The 22,011-nt window shown below is 41.6% G+C and overlaps 2 protein-coding genes across 4 annotated transcripts in view; one reads left to right on the forward strand and one right to left on the reverse strand.

Moving 5' to 3' along the window:
* The window catches only part of LOC109412593 (fibroblast growth factor receptor homolog 1), a 595,864-nt gene that overhangs the window by 294,224 nt on the left and 279,629 nt on the right, over nt 1–22,011 (reverse strand). The window contains exon 1 of one of the 3 annotated variants that reach the window (XM_062846822.1): nt 3,514–3,535. The exons of the other annotated variants lie outside the window; for them this stretch is intronic. The gene's annotated coding sequence lies outside the window, so the exon portion shown is untranslated. Of the gene's footprint in view, nt 1–3,513; nt 3,536–22,011 lie in introns of those variants that run through there. 3 annotated transcript variants of the gene reach the window in all.
* On the forward strand, nt 10,415–11,436 carry LOC115260908 (chymotrypsin-1-like). Its single transcript, XM_029862248.2, has 2 exons — nt 10,415–10,953; nt 11,018–11,436. The coding sequence occupies exons 1-2, from the start codon at nt 10,465–10,467 to the stop codon at nt 11,312–11,314; spliced, it is 786 nt and encodes a 261-aa protein (XP_029718108.1). The 5' UTR covers nt 10,415–10,464; the 3' UTR covers nt 11,315–11,436.

Raw genomic sequence — 22,011 nt, forward strand, 5'->3', positions numbered from 1 at the left:
TACTTTCATGACTCATGTTGCCGTAACGTCACCTTGGCGTTACGTTTTTCATATTTATTGACAAAAATTTGTAAGTTAAGTCATGATATCATACCCATGAATACCAGAACTATTAACTAGATTCATAAAACCAGAAGCGGTATTCATAGAACTAGTAGTTGTCATTTATGGTTCCAGTTTTATTAGCGAAATTTGGTAAGTCGGTTCATATTATCATGAAGTACGTACTCAAACTATGAACTAAATTTATGAACGCTTGAGCATTACTCATGGTGCAAGTATTTGTCATTTATGGTACTGGATCGATTTGCGAAAAATGGTAGCACTGGTCATGTTATCATAAAGCATGTTCTAAATTCATTACCTAATGTTATAAAAACATAAGCAGTATGCATGATTCTAGTATTTGTAATTTATACTATCGGATTAATTGGTGCAAAGTGGCATTTAAGGTCATGTTATCGTGAAGCACGCACTCTGAAATCATGAACAAGGTTCCTGAATATTGAAATGATTTTTATGATTCTGGTATTTGTCATTTGGCTGCACTTTTTGAGATTTCTTTTGAGATTTGTTTGGCTGCAAAAAACAAAGTCTATTCTTCATTACACCACGCAAGTCTATCCTTCATTACACCACGAAACCTAACCTCGAAATGTTTGACATTAGCCAGGTCATTTTGACAGATCACACACATGCAAGAAAGAGACGAACAATTTTCTTGCAGTTTGCCGACCTTTTCTTGCTCGTATGAGATCTGTCAACATGACCTGGCTCCATACTGTCAAATTTTCATTCATAAAATGAGCGATCAGTTGTTCTGAACCGTCTCGCAAAATGGTCCATAGACATAGGGGGCGTCCATAGATTACGTCATGCATTTAGCCAAAATTTTGTGCCGGAATTGTGCGTGAGCTTGATTGTTCTGCTGCTGATGAAGCTGGCCGGAGTTTTGTGCCGGAATATGGAGTTTTTCCATATTTAAGTAAGAACAATTCACTACACTTTTTCGAAAACCAAAAAAAAAATCTCACCGGAAAACACTGCCGCTCACAAAAGGCGCCTTGACAGAAGTGACAAAAATGGCGTAGGTGATTCTGCGCGAGGGTTTGCGTAACGCTTACAGTGCCCAAATTCGTTTGTTGTGATTCATGATTTTATGACTCTGCGTTATGTTTATACGACTCAGCGTCTGGTTGAGATGACTCAGCGTCATAGTTTTATGACTCAGAGCCATGCTACCATGACTCAGCTTTATGGTATTCAATTTATGAAAACGAGCTTAATTTTTTCATAACGCTTTTGACGGCCATGGCTTTTGTTGATGGAATCAATTATTATTATTCATGATAATCGTTGTTAACGTCACGATATCATGACTTGTAGTTACAATATCATGAAGCGACAAGTTTTATGATTTCATAACATTTTAGTCATGGATCCGGCAACGAATTTTTTCCCGTGTGCACTTTTACATGGGATATAATGTAAAATTATATTACCATCGTGTAAATTTCCGCTAACCATCGCGTAAACCATCATGGACTCCAACCGGTTACGTGACTATTAGCGGAGATTTACACGATTGTAACGTAATGTTACATAATATCTCATGTAAATATGCACTAATGTTAGAATTCCCTTTATGTGCATGATTTCTCGCTGAAATTTACATGAATATTTTTTCTGTGCGATGAACGTGTTCTGCCGCCAAGTGAACGATTCCTCTACTCCTATGGTCGAGCGGCTCAAGACCGCTTATCCTCAAGTTTTCAGTGCGAATCTTGGTCGGTGTACCAAAACAACAGTGAACTTAGACCTCAAACCAGACCAGCGACCAGTGTTTCGACCCAAGCGCCCCGTGGCATATATAGCCCATATAGCCGAGGCGGTAAACGCACGGGTATTCAGCATGACCATGCTGAGGGTGACGGGTTCGATTCCCGGTCGGTCCAGGATCTTTTCGTAAAGGAAATTTCCTTGACTTCCTTGGGCATAGAGTATCTTCGTGCCTGCCACACGATATACACATGCAAAATGGTCATTGGCAGAGGAAGCTCTCAGTAAATAACTGTGGAAGTGCTCATAGAACACTAAGCTGAGAAGCAGGCTTTGTCCCAATGAGGACGTTATGCCAAGAAGAGAGAGAGAGAACAAAGCACCAAATCGGATCCGGTGCTCAAGAAGGTCTACCGGTACATCCACGATGGCTGGCCAAAATCCTTGGCTAGTAACGCAGACCGAAAACTTCTTCGTTTCCACAATTACCGTGAATTCCTGTCTACGATGCAAGGCTGCATCCTTTTCGGCGAAAGGCTTGTGATTCCAGCCCCTCTGCGCAAGCGGTGCCTGGAAGTGCTTCACCGGCCTCAGTTCACGAGTTCGGAGTTCGCCACGTTCTGCTCAACAAACGGGATCGACCATGTAACAACTGCACCGTTCCACCCACAATCTAACGGGCAGGCCGAACGGTACGTCGATACCTCCAAGCGAGCGATACATCTTATAAGGAAACTCGAAGAAGGGAGAGGTTCAACCGATGAAGCTTTGGAAACGTTCTTGTTGGCCTACCGAAGTACACCGAACCGATCAGCACCCGATGGTCTGTCACCGTCGGGAATCATGTACGGACGTCGCATTCGTACATGCGTCGAACTGCTACGTCCGCCAGCCAAACGTCCTCCACCGGTACCACCACCGGTCGACCCGAAGAAGCCCAGATCTACGCCAAAAATGTCTGGAGCTGGATTCCCGGCAAGATTGTCGAGCAAGTAGGACAAGGCATGTTCAACGTACTGATCGAGAAACGTCACTTGGTTCGGTCCCATCTGAACCAACTAAGGAGTCGAGTATCATCCGGCATCGATCAAGATCCGGACATCAACAAACCGTCAGGCAGGACAGAGACAACTTCCGCTGAACGTCCTTCTTGATGCGTGGAACGCGTCACCCCGTTCAAGCAGCGAAGCGACCGCCTCGACTTCGCATTCAAGCGACACCATTCTGATTCCGTCTTTATCACCACCTCGTCCGGCCGTGGAATCGGACCTTTCGTCGTCGTCCTCAAGCACTACATCGTCGATCTTTCAGACCGAGAAGACCGCCAGCGAGGTTCAACCAGTACCAACGGTTCTGAAAAGGGGAGATGTTGCGACAACGGAACAGGAGCGCTGGGAACACTGCCCTCGGAGCATAGCTCATCCCTCGCTTTCCAGCTGGGCTAATCGGTGACAGCTGCATGCTGCCACACGATAGACGTCAGAAGCATAAACCGGATATCAATTATTTTAGTTGTCAAACCATTGTCATTGTATTCTATTGCAACACTTATGATAGCCATTCCAATTCCAATGTATTCTTTTACTGCTTAAGGCCTCTTCGTGTGTCAGTCAAGTATGGCGTAGTCCAAAATCATTGACAAGGCCGTGATTTGCACACACACTACTAAACGATTTTGTCGATGTTATATTTGAAACTTAGAATTTTAATAATTTTACCTTATTAATCACTTACCTGAGCCATTTACAAACTGGACCAGAGTGTAACGAACAATCCTGGCTAAATATTAGGTTCCAAGATAGACTCAGAACCGTAGATTTTATAAAACTAGCTGCCCCAAATACTTTGCACTTCTTCTTCTTGTTTTTAGCACACGATTTGAGACATGATTCATTTTTGCTTAATTTTAAGAATTCTGCAACCGTACACTAATTTAAAAAACGTTCACAATATACACTACACAGTAACACAAGTCCTTAGTTGGTTTTCACCTTGATTATTCCATTAACTTCACTAAATTTTAACACCAACAACCGAATTGTAAATGAAAACATTCTGACCAACTCCCATCCACATCGTAAACTCTGTTGCAGTATAGACCTCACTCATTGAAATAACTAACACTTCTGCAATTCTCTGGTTGAGAAGAATACCATAAGAATTTTACCCGAGATGATGATTCTTGTTTATTATTTTCCACCTGCTTTTCAAAGGGTATCAGTGATATGCAACGCGTACATACACTCAATGTCGATGAACGTAGAAATCATATCGGTATGGGTGAAAAATCATTGATCATCACTTTCAGAGATGCCAAATAGATTTGTAAAATTATCCTCGAAAAGCTTTGAAAACGTCCATACTATTCAACTTTTTAATAAAAACTGCATGAGTTCAATGTTGTACTACAGGTACGTTGACATTTATTTTTATTCCATGAATTTAAAAAAACTCGCAAATAGAAAAAAATACATTTAAATTTAAACAAATATAGAAGTTCGGCAACCCTGCCCGCGTATAAGCAGGAAACAAAAACAAAATAAAAACAACAACAAACCTTCCCGTTTCACCGGTTCTGTGCGAAGCAAGTATGCCGCAATTGGCTTCTTTAAGGCCGGACGGGACGGTGGTTGAATCGTCCGCCATTGCTCTGTTGCTAGTAAGATGCAAATCTCAACTTCTACTTCATATTATTGACTAGAAACTTGATCGTTCATTTGCTCACTTGTGGTGCACAATCGACTAAAGTTTCAGCTACATACGTCAGTGCAGTGGAAATTGATATTTGCTTCTTCAAAATTGCGAGGCAAATTGTTAGAAAGAGAGGGAAGATAGGAAAAATTACACGTCGTCCCGTGCGGCCTTAACGGTGTTGAGATAATTCGATATTCTGAATCTGCATGTCAAACTGAATCGAAATCCAAATTTTCATAAATTTTGGAGCCCGGGAACCTATTTAGAAATCAGTTTGAAGTTTGTAGGGGGTGATTTGTCGAATCACCCCTCGTCGTATTTTGTACTGGGCGGAGCTGTCAAACAGTTGCCCAGCTGTCAAAAGGTGATTTCAAAAAATTGCTTTGAAATTGATTTTAGATACCAAAATAAGGTTCTAAAAATCTGAAAAAAATCATAGTGGCTCAGAAAAAGGTACTCTTTCGTATAACATCAAAAATATATTTTTTCAAATTTAAAAACCCAATTGACTAAAAAGCGGAAAGCCGCGGTGCTGCGGTAGATTTCAAGGAAGAAAACAACCAGCGGCAGCATCCAGGACACGATTCGATCTAGTGCACTACCCACAAACACGGTTCCAGGCGAAATTTCTCAGCCGGATAACAAAACTGAAGGTACACGGAACCAGAAATCAACCCAAATGTAAGTTCTTTTCACTCATATCGGCTCTTCCGTGCGAGAACCCAAATTTGGCTCTACCGCGTTAAAGCTCTGAGTGGGTAGTTTCCGTTTGATCCCGGCAGAAAATTACAACCCATCGCAAAGTTCTTTCTACCTAGCGTCGACTTTCGAAGTACCCTAGTGGGTTGATATAAACCCACTTTTGGGTAAACGGCAAAAAACCCAAATTTGGCTTCTCGCACGGATATTATCGGCTAGGTAGCTGCTTCTCGCTTTGTTTTTGACAACAATGCGAGCGGGAGAGCGAGAAAACAACCCACTGCTGGGTAAAAAGTTCAAGCGGTTTACTTAATTTTGCGTTCTTTTAACGTATTTTTTTAGGTAATCTGTTTTTTCCGTGTATGTTTACATCTGTTTCGATTTTCCCAACAAATTTTACTGTTTTTATGTCTGAGAATTGAAGAGTAATCACGACAATTTTTTTTTTCAATTTAGATCGATATTTCAGCAGCGACGAAACACCTGGTCTTTCTTCATACTATCCAACCGACGACTCCAACATCGCATCAGTGTCGTTTCCTTCGAGTTTTGTTGAAGATACCATTCTCGCCGAAGATCGATTCCACGCAAACAATGTTGCAGAGCTTCCGGTCATGGATTTGGACATTTTGCCGTTGCCACAATTGCCATTGGACGACACATTTATGACGGATTGGTTGATAGGCAAGGAGGAGGTGGCAAGAAATGATCAGTCGATGTCGATCACATACGCTGAACCAAATGAATCGTACGCCACAACTTCTAGAGTGGAGCCATTGAGGGGAATCGACGATAGAAGTTTCATGGAAGCTCTAAATTTTTCCACTTAATCTGTGCTTCACTCACCACTGCTTGCTGCATCTAACGAGAAAAAGCAATCCATGCGTGTTTCACCACTTCCGTTGGTACCAGGAGAGGACATTGATGATGAACATTGTTCGGTTGGAAGCGACTCCACCGAAACAGGCAAACAGGTATCGTCAATATCACCACGTTTCTGCGGCAAAGAAAGAACCACATATTCGGCACTCAGTTTGCTCGGTGTCTCGAATACATCGCAATTGAGTTGTAGCACTGATTCCCTTGACGAAATAAGCAAACCAGCTCTTACAGAATCTTTGAACAGTAAAAAGGAGTGTTCGAATAAAAATTTCGGTAGAATTTTGTAAAACTTCAATATTCCATGAGATAATATCATTTTTATTGCAGGCAATGCAAGTAATGAAGAGTCTGTTGAAATGCCGGTGCCGTCTCGTCGTATAAGACTGACAAGGTCAAAAACTACTATCATTGACATTCCAGGTAGGCCCTTAATGTGTCTTAATTAAAGTTAAAGTTGTTCGATTACGTACGCGTTTTTATACGACTGATATGACCAATCGTATCACGGCCACCTCCCACTAAGGGAACGTCCATAAATTACGTCACGCTTTTAGGGGGAGGGGGGGTTCAGTGAAGTGTGACAACCCATACAAAAAGGCCAAAGGTCTCATACAAAAAGTGTGACATAGGGGGGAGGGGGGTTGAAAATAGGCAATTTTGCGTGACGTAATTTATGGACGCTCCCTAACGCGTCGTAACACTTGATGGAGCGTGGTTGTTGAGGGCCATCAACCAAAAAAAGAAAAGGACTGGCTGAGCAGCGGCTTGGCAAGATCATCGACTTTGTCTAATCTATCTAATCTAATCTCACACTAACGCAGCCATTACTTGAATGCATCCTGGAAAATGAAGACTTTTCAAGTCTATCATTTTTCTTGTCTAACGGCCAGGCCAACTGCGCAGCATGTACCGTAGAGAAGATTTGAAGGGATAAAACGATTTCAACATAGTCAATAATTGAAAACATTCTACACCTTGAAATCGAGGGGAAAGATGGAAGCGTGGACCCCCGCAAGATCATCGACTTTGTGTCCACGAAATCCAACATTAGTAAGGACCTGAAAACGACACTGTTGCAACTTCGTAAGTCTATGGACGATACCAAGCAGGAGCATGCGAGACTCGGGAAGACTGAAGCAGCGGCGGAACCTGTGAAAGAAAAGGATACGAAGTCTACCGGAGGGCGTTTGCTTTCGCAGGTAGTCCAAAAGCTGTGGTGGATGCGACTGCTCGTGATAAACACTCGCAGAAGCGGGTGGGGCAGCCGTCAGGTGAGAGGCTGTCTGGCGGTACCCGCAAAGCCAGGCGAATACTTACCCCGAAGGTCGTGAAGTCGCATCCCAGACAGGTGTCCCGGAAAGCTGGCCCGTCCCGGAAGAATGGGAACAAGGGGTTGCGACCGTTGGTAGGCGCTCAGCAACCACCAGAGTAAGACGAACCAAGGGACCCACCTTGGACGAAGGTCGAGCGGAGGAAGAAGAAAACAAAGCCGCAGGTAGAAGAAGCTAAGGACGCCAAACCAAGAAGTAAAAGAGTAGGTGCCAAGCGCGTGAAGGCGACGCATTTGTCATCAAGACCGAACAGTCGAAGTACTCGGACGTCTTGAAGGCGACGCGGAGCGACGCCAAGCACATGGAACTGGGAGCCGACGTGCGCAGTATTAGACGTACTCGTACGGGCAAGATGATCCTGGAGCTGAAGCACGATAAGGAGCGCAAGGGCGCCGCCTACAAGAGTTTGGCGGAAGAGGTCCTTGGCGAAGATGAGGGCTCTCACACAAGAGGCGACTCTGAAGGTGAAAACCTAGACAAGGTCACCGAAGTGGAAGAGCTCGTCACGGCACTGTGGCAACAGTGTGAGGTGCAGGTGGCCACCGCAGCCGTTAGGCTACGGAAGGGACCGGCAGGAACACAGGTAGCTTTATGGTTCCGCTACCTGTGGCGGACGTAAAAAAAGTCCGTTAAAGTAGGGAGAATTAAGGTAGGCTGGTGTGTATGTTATCTGACATTCCACGAGCCACCAGAGATTTGTTTCTGGTGTCTGGAATCAGGATACAAGTCATGGAACTACAAAGGCCCTTACAGGAGCATACTGTGCAGGAGATGCGGCGTCAAAGGCCATAAGGAACAAGGCTGCACGAGTCCACCCATTTGCCTAATTTGAACCGGGAAATCCGTGAACAACAGACATTCAACAGACGGGTGGTCCAAGATGCCCGGTCTTCAAGAAAGCCGCAGTGAACAAATCACAGTGCAGGTAACGCAGCTGAATTTGAACCACTGTGATGCGGTTCAGCAACTGCTTTGTTGGGCGGTTTCTGAGTGGGAGACGGATATCGCCATCATAGCGGACCTATACCGAGAACCCGCCGGCAACGGCAACTAGGTAGCGGATGAGTCCAGAAAAATGGCGGCGATATGGACGACGGGTAAATACCCCGTCCAGGAGTTGGTGTCTATCTACACCAGAGGAAACGGCGGAACACGTTTTGTTCGTGTGCCCGCGTTTTCGCACAATGCGTGACCGCATGCTTGCCACATGCGAGGAGGACACAACTCCGGACAATTTGGCCCAGAGGATGTGTAGGGATGAGTTTGGCTGGAACGCCGTTTCAACGGCTATCACCCATATCGTCTGGGAGCTACAGAGGAAGTAGCGCGTGGACTCGGAGAATGGCTAGGAAGTCCCGGTAGGGGTGCTGTCGTGGCGTCGGTCTACTGGGTTGGATCCGAGCCCGCGGTTGGAAAGGGGTCCTCGGCAAGGTCGGGGCAGGGGGAGGCCCCATGTCAGCACATCCTTCTGTAAGCTGGCTGATAGGGCCATACTTACGGGAATGTCAAATCGCTGTGCACGCGGTATCAGTTCTTGATACTTGCTTTGCAGTAGGAAGCAGGCATAGTATCGACCCTGCTTGACTTCCAAGGACAAAGGGAGTGGTAACGACCACTCGGGAAATTTGCTAAGCGTCAGCATGCTAGCTTGGTGGACTCCCAAAGCGAGTCATCGATGTTCGTTTCTGCAGGCTTCGCAGCTAACCTTGAAGGTGCGATGTGCTCTAGCTCCTCCCTAAGGCAATGCCTTCTTGGTGGTTCCGGAGAGTTGAAGGGTTTGTCGAGCATGGGAATGTTGTTTGGTGTGTCGAGAAAACAGTAGTCCTGGCTTTCACTTTTTTATTTTTCGGTAGAAGACGGTCCTTAACCCCACAATACGTCCGTATGTCTGTTGAGCAGATTGTCCCCCATGTTTAGAAGGAAAAAAATACACATACACTGACTTCATCTCAATTCTTCGAACTGAGTTGTTTGGTATATGTGACTTGACCCTCCATCGAAAGGTCGTTTTTTGAGTGAACATATAGTCGTTCAGTACACTTTGATGTACGAGAAAGGCAAAAAGGTAAACTGAATCAGTTTTTTGTATTCTTGTTTGCCTTCTTACTCGATATCTAGGGGCACTGTCCATAAACTACGTAGACTCATTTTTGCCCCCCCCCGGTAGACTTTTCGAAATTTTTATGGAGCGTAGACTTTGGCCAGAAGTCACCCCACCATCCCCCACCCAAGAGTTAACGAAGTTTATAGACAGGCCCTAGGAGGTGTTTTAGCTGAAATCTTGGAGAATTGTACTTCCAAGAATAATCTCCAAAATAGTTACAAGAGCCAGTCCTGGAAAACCACGGTGCATTCCTAAAGATCCTTCAGGAGAATTGCCTGGAATATTTCCAAGGCGAATTACTGCCCAACAAGCATTATTGCTGTTCAACAAATGAATAAGCCGCTTTTAAGCTTGGGTTTGTAAATTATGGCTGAATAAGCTGTTATTCAGCTGCCATTGTTACTTGGGTGAAGAAACTTTTTGAAAAAGGAAGGGAACGCTTTTAACACAGCAAGAATCCTTAGAAACACTCCAGGAGGAATACATGGTGGAGCTACTGAGAGAGCACCTGAAGTAGATGCCTTAGAAAAGTATCAGATTTGCCCTTTTTCCCTTATCAATATGTCTTCAGTTTACGGCATTTGGTCAAATCAACCAATTTGGCTAATCAGGAACAACGCGATAAACAACCATTGCTTCATGCCTACACCGATAGCCAACTCTATATTTAAGCCCAGCTGCTATATTAGTCACAACAACGCAACCCAATCTAGCTGAAAAATCCTATCAATTCATTCAAGTTTACCAATGATAAATATAAATGAAACGCTGGTTGCACGTACTATGGAACCGTGGGTCAGGTACCGCAAACGGTAATCTAATCAGATGCGTTTATGGTTGGCGCTCAACCGCGCAGGTGTTTATCGGCCAAGAAAATGTTTCCGGGTAACCTATAAAAGTGCTCACGCATCAGGATTCGGCTTAGTCGTTCAGTAGTTTTAAAAATCATCTCGAATCTTCCTACGGTCATTAGACATGCTAAGGTTAAGTGTAACTCTGCTCGTGGCCTGCGTGGCCTTGTGCTCCGCTGCCTCCCTCAAGCAAGGACTAACCAAGCCAGCCCAGGATCGTTCGGGTCGTATCGCGGGAGGAACCGTTGCCGAGACGGCTCAGTTCCCGTTCCAGGTAGCTCTGTTGACCGCAGATGGTCTTCACTATTGTGGCGGATCGATCCTTAACCAGCGATGGGTTGTGACGGCTGGTGCGTGCGCGGTCGGAAAGACCACGGCCGATATCGTCGTCTTCGCTGGAAGTAACCGACTGAGCGAGGGCGGTCGGCGGCACCGTGTCGACCGGGTTGTTCTGCACCCGAACTTCGATGTTGAGCTGTACCACAATGACGTTGCTGTCCTGCGTGTCGTTGAGCCATTCATCTTCAGCGATGAAGTTCAGCCGATTGCTATGCGGGCGGAGTATGCCGAAAGTGGACTGAATGTCACTGTATCCGGATTTGGACGTGAATCGGTAAGGTTTGCTCGTTTGGTGAATTCAATTTGAGGACTAACAACCTCTCCGTCTGTTTCCGTAGATTTCCAACGTTGGAGACGATCGGCTGCGCTTCGTGGAGGCTCAAGTGATGCCTCAGGACGAGTGCCTGGCAGCGTTCGACGAGAACTACACTCCCCGGTTGGAAGACAATACTGTGTGCACCCAGAGTGCCGAAGGAGAGGGAATTTGTCTTGGTGACGCTGGAGGCCCGCTCGTTCACGACGGTCACCTTATTGGAGTGGTGTCATGGGGAATCCCGTGCGGAATGGGAATGCCCGATGTGTATGCTCGAGTGTCTGCTCACAGGGGCTGGATTCTGGTGCACACTTTGGTTTAGGGTTAGCGTTTGTATGACTAGTGTAGATCATAGATGAAATAAAAAATAATGATGATGGCACAATGTGTCTGAAACCGTTAAGATATCAGTACACAGAGATTAATATTTGTCTAAAAAGAAACCAATGCTCAAACAATAAAAGATGTTTGACTCGATCGAATTTTCATTAGTGTCAAACAGATGTTGTTTCTTAGTTCTTTTCTTGTTAACGAATAAATAATTCCTGTGCAACCTCCGGTTGAAAAAAAAAAGACGATTTAATTTAATATTTTTTAGCAATCGCGATTTCAAAAAGGCGATCCATTCGTCCTAATCTTCTTCTTACCGCCACATATAAGTTTTCTCGCTGTAGAGCATTACAGGAGGTCTCAGAGAGGATTTCGGAGGCTGCACAGGTTCTCAAATGGGTTTCACGGGAGTTTCATATGTTCTCAGGTAGGCTTAACCGGGATTTCAAGGTGGTTTCAGGGCATTTTATGAAGGTTCACAGGATTTTGAGGGGGCTTCATAAGTTCTCAGGTGTGCTTGAGGAAGTTTCAAGTGGAGTTCGGAAGCGTTTCCAGACGTCCCAAGTCGTCACATTAACCCTAGTTGGAGGTTGGGGTCAATATGACCCAAGCAGGTACGCTGAACGTACACCACGCCATCGTGGTGCAAAAATTCTAACATCTTAGGAGTGTTAAGGACGTTTCTTGGGACGTTTCTAGGCATTTCAGAAGGTTTCATGTAGATTTTAGAGTATTCCATAGGCACTCAGGGGAACTCCACGGGGTTTCAGAGGGTTTTCATGACGTTTCAATGTGAAATATGTGTTTCAGTGTGGTTGGGGGCTTCACAGGATCCGGTTAGCGTCACGGGGGTTTCAGAGTCGATTCAAGGCGTTTCAGTAAGATGCATAGGAGTTAAGGGGAGTTCATAAGCTAAGTGAGCTGCACCGGAGCTATAGAAGGGATTTCGGCGGCATTTCAAGGCATTTAAAGGCGCCAAAAAACATTTCTAGGCGTTTTGGGAGGTTTCAAATTTTCTGACCAAAGTCTACGCTCCATACCAATTTTCAAATTTTTGTATGAATAAAAGTCTACGGAGGGGGAGGGGAATCTGAGATGGTCAAACAAAAGTCTGCGTAGTTTAAGGACAGTGCCTGTTCCAGAAAGTTTTAAGGGAACCTTAGTACCAACCTTCTGCTTATCTCTCGCCCCTGAACACGTGCTAAGCTCCCATTAACTCATTGTAGTATTAAATGTTACTTATCTTCTAACTAAGCTATCCCCAATCACTAGTAGGCCATGACTGATAACAGACTTTTGAGTTTGACACTTGACTTAACTAGACCATTCCTGAATAAACGCTCAAACCGAAAGCACGTATTGTATTATTTGCTAAACTCATCCAGTGTCGAAGCTAGAAACTTAGGACCCCGGTGCGGAGCCACATTTGTGGCCCCTCATGAAGATTACAGACATGTAACTCTCGAACGATCGCTGTGTTGTATGTATTTTGTACAAATCGTTTAAATAAATCTCGCTTTTTGTACTCAGCAATATCACGCTAATGGTGCCGTGGCCGCCTCTGACCTAACTGACGGAAGGTTAAAAAGTGTTTTCTGCATTCCTTCATGAATTTCTTCGGGGATTTCTGCAAGGATACATCTCGGAGGTCAATCAATAAGCGCAAGTTTTTTTCTATGAATTATTTCGAAAAAAATCTTCAACAATTTATTTAGAAATTGTACCAAGTAGTCCTTTAGTCCAAGAGTCTTTTAAGTGGTTAATGCAAGGATGTCATTCAGTATTTCTCGAAGCATTCCCTCAGGAATGCTTACAGCGTTGTTTCCGAGGATGTTTACAAAAGCACTTCAGAGTGTTTCAAAAGATTCTTGCTAAGGCTTTATCGAGTATTTCTCGAAATATTTGTTCAGGAAGCCCACCTAGGATTCTATTAATAATATCTCTGAGGATTCCGTGACTTTCTAGCAGAACTGGTCTAGCCGCACAAGTTTTTCATATACCATATTCTCAGGTTCAGCTTCTAAAATGAGCTGTAGGTGGTTAAATTTAGATATGACGAAATTAAATTTTCAGCACTGATAAGATCTTCCAAAGAATTCTTAAGAAATTCCAGAAAAAAAAATCACTACAAAAAAATCTCCAATGATTCTTTTGGAACCAGATTATTTTCCAAGCAATTACATCGGAATTTTGCCAGAGGAAGTGAAGTCCTTCTAGAATTTCTTAAAATATTCCACCATTGTTTTATTCAGGAGATCCTCCAAATATTCCTCGAATGATTTTTCCACGAAAGTCAAGTATTTCTCCACAGATTCTTCAAGGATTTCTCAATTATTCCCTTACAAAACTCTTTCAGAGATTTCTCCATGAATTTATCTTGACATTCTTTTGAAGATTTCTTAAGAATTTCTTCCAAGGATTCCTTCAGAAATTCCTCCAAGGATTTCTTTAAGAATTACTGCAATGATTTTATTCGAAAATAAAAACCTGCAAGGATATTTTAAGGAGTTTCTCCAAAGTTTTACTAAGAGATTCATCCTAGAATTCCTCCAGGAAATTTCCAAAGAATCCATCTGGATAATAATTAAGAAAAATCCTCCATGGATCCCTACAGAAGATCCTTTTAAAAATCTTAGAGGAGCTTCTACAGGAATGCTTTCGAAAAACTTTCTGGGATTCCTCCAACCAAATTTTAATATCCATTTACACTACGAGTTTACCCAAGAATTCCTTCAGGATTTTTTACTAGCATTTGGCACTAGGATTTAGGAACTCTTCTAAAAATTTCTTTTGCGATTTTTGATAAAACTCCTTTAAAATTCTTTCGAAATTTTTTTGAAAAATCATTCCAAGTGTCCATCAAACTAAATCAAGAATTTCTCCAGAAATTCCTCCAAAAATTCGTTTAAAAAATGGGAGCCTGTCCACCATTTTGTGCTGTCTTCCTCACTGCTTCGGAAAACTTCAAAACGGAGGACACAATAAACGACAAATTAACTGTGCGAGAGAGCAAGACAGCATTAAAGGGTGCATAACTGCACAGGCATTGCTTAAAAGTTAAGGAACAGATACCGTATCTTATTAAATCACAAAAAAATCTTTAGAAGATTCTCCAAGGATTTTTTGCGACTTTCTTTAGGAATTCTTCAAGAATGCCTAGAAGTATCATTTAAGTGATGCAAAGCTAAGACTTCATAGGGGGTATCCATTGGGAATTCTTCAAGGATCGCTTCAAGAATTTCTACATAAATTTTCCATGGATTTCTTAAACATTTTTCAAAAAAAAAAATCCTTTGAAAACTAACCAAAGATTCTTTCAGAACTTCTTTAAGGATCTTGCTAGGAACTCCTGTGAAGGTTTCATCAATCAGATAAAGCATTCCTTGCTTAATGTATTTATTAATTTCTCCAGAGATTTTTCCAGGGATCGCTTCAGGAATTCTACCATGTTTTTTTTTCAAAATTCTAAAGGAATTTCTTCAAAAAGGCATTCAGAAATTCCTCGAAAACTTCCGTCAGGATTTTTTTCAAAGATTTGTAGTTCATCCTTGTAATTCGATTTCTTCAAAGATTTGTTCAGAATATATTGAAGTATTTCTCTAGAATTTCTTAAATTTATTTCATTCTTAAACTGATTTTCTTGGGAACTTTTTCATGCAAGGATTTTGTCATATTACTCCTGCAAGATTTTTTCGAAGATTCTGACTCGAATACCTCCAAGAAATTCTGAAGAAATTCATCCCAGAGGATCCTTTAAGTATCTGCTAGAAATTCTTTAAAAATTTCGCCAATAAATACTTTAGAAATTCAAATGAAAAAGGTATGAACTCTTTCAAGAATTCTCACAGAAATTCCTCCAAGAAATTCTACTGGAATCCCATCTAACATTTTTAGGAATTACTTTGTGATTTTTTTTCGGGGAATTGTTTGTGAACGTCCTAAATCAATATCGAATATTATTGCCGAAAAATTTCCAAAAGAGTTATCGAACCAAATTCCGAAAGAATTGCGAATTAGTTTTCAAAAAAAAAGTGTCCGAGAAAACCCCAAAAAATCTTGTAGGAATTTTCGGGTCAAATTCAATAAAAAATTCAAAAAGGATTTCCGAATGATTTGCCGAAAAAACTCCGACAAACGTAAAATGAAAGATTATTACAGGATACCTCACAGAAAATTCACCAAATAAGTTTCCTAAGTAAATGTCAAATAAATTACTCATTCAAATCCCGTAGGAATTACCCAGAAGAAGTTTCCAGAAGAGTGTTGAAGTTATTCGCAAAGTAATTACCAGAGGATTTATCAAGCGAATTTACAAAAAATATAACGAGAAGTTGCAGACGGAAATTCTAAAGAAATTTTCTTTAAAAAAAATCTGAAGAAGTTCGCAAATCCAATGCTGAAGCATTGCCGAGAACTGATTATAGAAGTTTCTAAAGGAATTACCCAACAATTTCTCAAAAGAATTGCCGCAGAAATTTTCAATGAGGAACTTCATTGTTTCAAATGAGGAACTCCAAAGACTCTTTCTTGGATGACTTTAACGATTCATTTATAAATCACTTCAAGGACTTCTTTACACATTTTTTCAAGATTTCTTTCGAAAATTGCTACAGCAATTGCTTTGGGAACTCCTCCAGGCGTTTCTGAAGAAATTCCGTCAGTAATATGTCTTCCCAATAATTCCAAACAGAGAGCGATTCCTTTGGGGCCACCCCACATGATCCCTTCAGTAATTTCCCAGAGGAATCCTTCAGGGATTCCTTCCAGAATTTTTTCATAAGAATTTTCTTCATGAGTTCGTTTTGCAATGCCTTAAACGGTTTTTCTTGAAGACCTTATGAGGATTTCTAACGAATTTATTCAAGCATTTCTTTAGTTATACCTGCAGGGATTTCTTCAGAAATTTCTCCAATAATAGCTGTAGGAAATGTTCAAAGATTCCTTAGGCGATTTTAGTTCTCTTTCACAATTAAGAAAGAGCAGTAAAGATTTAATCTTTTTCTCCAAGGATTTTTTCAAACCACGTTCGAAAGATTCTTTCAGAGATTTCTCAATACTTTCTTTCAGATAATCCAACAAGGGTGAACACATTCATCCCCAAAGGATTCCTACACAAATTTCCTCAGGGGGTCTTACAGAATTTTCCCCAATTCCTCCTGCAGGAATTTCTCACAGGAAATCTATAAAAATTCTTATGAAAATCTTTTTCTTGATTTGTACCAATGAATTTGAGAGGAATTCTTCGCGGTTTACGCCGTGGATTTCTTTGAAAATTAATCTAGGCATTTCATAAATAAATCTTTCAAAAATCCCTTTGCTTTCAATACTTCTTCAGGGTTTCTTTAAGCCATTCCTCATAGTACTTCTAGTACTTCTAGAACTTCTTCATAGTACTGTAGTAATCTTTCAAGAATGTCATCAAGAACACCTCCTAAATCAACCCAATGAATCTTTCCGATTAGATCTTAGAATTCATCTAGAAGATTCTTGAAGGATTGTTTTAAAAATTTCTACGAAAATTCCTGCAAGCATTTCTACAAAGTTTACTTCGGGAATTCCTCCCAAATTCATTTAGCAAATCTCTAAAGATCCATTCAGGAATGGCTCCAAGCATGATCTCAGAATTTTATCAAAGATATTTTCCATGAAGAGCTCCTGCAAGATTCCTTCTTGTAAAAGTCTTCGAAAGAATCCTTGGAAATATTCCCTATGATTAATCTGAAGGATTCTTTGAAGGACTTCATGACATTATCCTAAAAGGGTTTAATGAAGGAATCCGAAGAAGTATTTCTGAAGGAATGCTTGAAGACATACGCGCCAACTTGTGACGTAGCTGGAGGGGCGAGCCCTCTCGAAATCAATGAAATTAAAAAAATATTGACGCAGTTCATCTTATTTAGTCATATTCACGTAAAAACTAGCACATTGAGCTGAAAAAAGTTGAAAATTGTCCAATTTTGGAGAGCTCCGCACCCTCCCCCCTAAACTACGTCACAAGTTGGCGCCTATGCTTGAAGAAATTCCTAAAAAAAATCCTTGAAGGAATTCCTGAAGGATTTAATGATAATTTTCTGAAGAAATTCTTAAAGAAATGCTTGGAGGAGTTCCTAATGGAATCATTGTAAGTATTCCTTCTGACACTATCCCTGAAAAAAGTTCTGAAGTGAATCTTTGAGGATTTTTTGTAGAAGTCTTTGATGAAGTAACTGCTAGATAAATCGTAGTATATATCCCCGAAGGTAAGATTGGTTACCTTCGGGGATATGTACTACGATTCAAATTGTTACCTTGCCCGAGAAATTTATGCAGAAATCCTTCAAGGAATACTTGGAAAGAAATACTTGGAATACGTTGATTGCACTTATTTGTCATACGAGAGCAACAACAAAAATATTGTTATCACGGTTTTAATTTGACTCGTGTTCAGATCTTACCCTTCGGCAGAGAAGAGAAGGTCCTCTCCCGAGTCAGAAATTGATTAAAATTTCATGCTGTTGGTCGCGACACCTAGCGGTTGAAACCACACTTTTTACACGGAAAATTTTAACCGTGTTGACACGATAGAGCAAAGTATTTTGGAGGCAGGTATACCAACTCAAAAATTGATTCGCAAAAATATTGTGTTCAACTAGAATGTATTTCGGGGACACAGTCAACGTTGCTTATTAATTAAAATCGTAAAAAGGGTACGCGATAAAAAATGCGGGGAATATGCGTATGGTAATTAAGAAAAATGGGTAAACACCATTGTTATGCTTTATAACAGCTTGAAATTGCAAAAACATCGTTGGTACTTCTACCATATTATTGCTATAGTGGTCGAAACACAATTGATATGCTCTCAATGAAACAAATTATCAAAAAATAAAAGAATCAATCATCGATATGACGTCATTTATTCATTAATTTTGGTTATACCTGAAAGTAATCAACATACTTTGAGCCATGCAGTTGTTTTGACGTTTAGACACGATGGAAACGAAATGAGCAGAAACAAAATAAATCGGGTCGATTTTCGACGTCAAAAATTTATCACTTTTCGTTTGGTCCATTTGTTCTAAGATGCCCTTCTCTTCTCTGCCTTCGGGCTACCCCAAGCTGCTGTCATCAAACACTTTCCATTCCTAACAGTGTCTTCACCAAAACTTTGATACTACACTCAAGGTATGAAGACTGAATGGACATCTTTTAGAAAACTAATTTGATACAATGATCCAACAGCGAACCGGAATTATTAGAATCTGCCACAGATAGACAGTAGTACGTCAAGAGTGAAATTTGCCAGATTGAATGACAGCACACACTGTCTTCTACTCAGCATCATCTCTAAGGTAAAGCTATAACGACAACGTTCCGAAGACAAGCCGTCAAAACTGAAGTAACTCGACCTGTCAACCAAGATTGGTATTAGCATTTCACCTCGTTTCCGAGTGTTGTCTCTCTTTCTCCGGGCATACCAAACAAACACCGGGCTACCTACACGGAGAGACGAAACTACCCAAAAGTGAGTTCTTTCCACCCAACTTCGGGGTTGCGTGCCTCAAGCCAAATTTGAGTTGATGGAATCGATGTCTTTGTTGGGTTGTTCCCGCTTGCTTCCATGTGAAAAAAATACCTAATTTTAGGTTTTTTCCACCCAACCGAAATTTTGACTAGGTTTTATTCACTCAAATTTGAGTACATACTGTGCTAGAAACTCAAAGTTGGCTTGACGCACGGAACTGCAAAAGTTGGGCTGTTTCTCTCTTCACTCTCTGACAACAATAGAAAGAGCGCATGAAAAGGGAGATGAAAAAGAACTCAAAATTGAGTTTAAAAGTACCTAATTTTGAGTTTTTCAGTTTCTCCGTGTACTTGAAGTGTAGGGCACTTTACCGTTTCGGATTAGCTCTTCCTATCCCTTGTTTTGTTAGTCCTCAGTCCTCATTCATAAATCGGATTTTGTTATGCTAATCCGCACACTCGCCGTCAACAAAGTAGTCCCAGCCAGCTCAGCCAGGTAGGCATATCGGTTGCTGCGATAGCGATCAGCATTGTGCCGCGTTTCGTTTTGATTTCACTGTCGGATAATGCCACTCATCGGCGCGGCGCGGTGGCAGCAATACAGTGTGTAAAGGGTTAAACGTGCCTCCACGAGCGATCAAGTGTAGTCAGCTCGATTGTAAATATTAAAAAAGCGGTCATAGAAGTTTGTTTGGACACCTGGATGCAGCTTTGTGCTACCTGTAAGTGAGTGACGTTGGAACGATTGATTGCCCTTTGATGAGTTAGTTTAAACGTCCACTTTGAAAACAAAAAGTTGAAAATGAAAAAGTAGAAATGTTTATAAAAGATAGAAAATATATAATAGTATGCAGAAGATAGAAAATTAAACAAAAAAACGGAAGATAAAAGACGAAAACAAAAAGATAGAAGAAAGAAAATATACGATAAAGAATAAAAGATAAACATAGAAAATATTTGATGGGATACAGAAGATAGAACATAGAAGCCAAAAGTACTGCACAGTGAATTCAAAGAGTGCCGCCAATACCTCCTGTCCCAAAAAAATGCCAACTGATCAACGAAGAGAGCGTGCTGATATCCGATCCCCGTATGCAACCTTATCCGCAATCATCATTGTCCGGACCCAGGTGGAGGTGTCGAAAGTTTTGCTGAACAATTACCGAATATCACACTTATCTTGCCAGGTTCGTGTTTACCTTTCCCATTAGCGGTGGACCCGAACCTGAGCTGAAAGATGGTTATCTGTTTACGCTTGACAAGCAGTAGGTAAGTTGTATCTTTCTTCGGATGAAATATTTATTGGCATTTCCTTTTATCGGCTTTTGCCATCGTCGTCACCACACCACCACCCAAGGTTCAAGACATCTTTATTTACGGTCCTCTTCAACCGTGTGCATAAGAACCCACATCTGCTGCCAAAGGGTAGGTACCTTCGTTTACATTTTTCTCCGTTTTGTGCAGCAATTTTTTCTCAGCTTTCTTCCTACTCCTCCTACATCATCGGTTGGTTGGATTCTTATCGGGGTGCATCTTTTACCTCTAGCTAGAGTCTTGGAAGCGCCGGGCAATAAATAATGTTCCTATTAACCAATGCAAGGAACGCTGCCTACAATTGGTTTCAAATTATAGTGTAGGTAATCCTTTTCTGCTGCAGCTGAGATTTTCTGTTCAGCATCTGGAAAGAGTTTGTCTGCAATGGGTTGTTCCGGCAAGATGTGGGTAGTTCAGACTTGAGACAAATAACTTTGAAGACTTCAGACAGGGATTTTGAAGCGTATACGCTTATTGCAAACTAGACATAACTTGTGAATGCACTACACTGTTGAAACATGGTTGTTTGGTACTATATTTCCTATACAAAAATATTGAATAATTGCTTACCTGTCTTTTCAAATCATCCCTTGTATTTAACATCGGTGCTTTCAATTATGTGAATAATTCCCAGTTCAATTCCAAGTTTTCAGTTGGAAATCTCTTATCAATTGATTTGGTCCTAACTGACTCAAGTCAGCATTGTAGCAATTTGTGTAACTCTCATTCTCTCTTAGATTCTGGTCGATACCCTGTACTTACTTACTTTCAGCCCTGAGTGAGCACCCATGGTGGTGCGGACGTTCAAACTGAAAGATTACCATTATGGGCGATTGCTCACCCAAGTAACCAAAAGTTCCGCTTCCCATGACAGATAGCACTTTCAAGGTTCACGAAGTTCAGATATCCGTTCCGAATCAAACTTTCTGGCTGCTTGGGAGGCTAACGATGAGCCTTACTGGAACTTCGCACACAAGTTCCGGCAATACTCATTGTTAGCCTCTTAAGCAGCTTGAAAGCTGCTCAAGATGTTATTCGGCACTTTGTCTAAACTTTCAAGTTCATAGACAACTGTTCAAGCAAACTCAAATAAAAACCAAATATGAATTTATCAAATCAATGAATACACTAAATCCCTTATTTACGCTCAAAACAAGGGGGCGTAAATTGGGGGAGCGTAACTTGGGGGGAACGCCATTTAGGATTTAGTGCGTAAATCGGGAGAGCGTTTTTGCAGTTTCAGATTTACCTTCCCGGGTAGAAAAAATCACTAACGAAGATCAAATTTTGCCATTAAAAATGAAAAGCTGAATGGCAAAACTTGTTATTGGTTTGTTGGAAGTTGGGAATATGAGCATGAGCATGAGCATAGATGACCGCACAATTCGTAGTTGCTACTCCGTGATTGACCAGAGCAATCGAAATTGCACAAGGAACCAATGAATAGGGCTAGCTTACTATTCTCAATGTACACAGGTCGAGAGCTCTCAACTTTAATAAGGTCAATAACGGCGCCGGCCACGTCCTTACGGTCATCGAGGATGGAAGGGAATGTTAGTAAGACAAACGTTGTTAAAAAGACCGCGAATCGCTGCATCTCCACGTTTGTCTCAGGAAGGAATTTTTTGTTAGTAGGGTAAGGTACATTGTCAGTCCGGGAGTCACCTATGGTTGGTGATATGATTTGACAATGAATCAATATACACAAACCGCCGTTAACAACCGACCATTTTTCGACGCAAGAACTAGCCAAAAAGAAAATTCTATCGCGCGTCTTCACTCCACTAGGGAGCAGAAACCTTTAGTCTATTCCACACAGAAATACACTGAACGCGACTCACTTGTCGGCGCCCGGATTTTTTCTCGACCGGC

The sequence above is a fragment of the Aedes albopictus genome, chromosome 1, assembly GCF_035046485.1.
Source record: "Aedes albopictus strain Foshan chromosome 1, AalbF5, whole genome shotgun sequence".
NCBI classification, from domain to species: domain Eukaryota; kingdom Metazoa; phylum Arthropoda; class Insecta; order Diptera; family Culicidae; genus Aedes; species Aedes albopictus.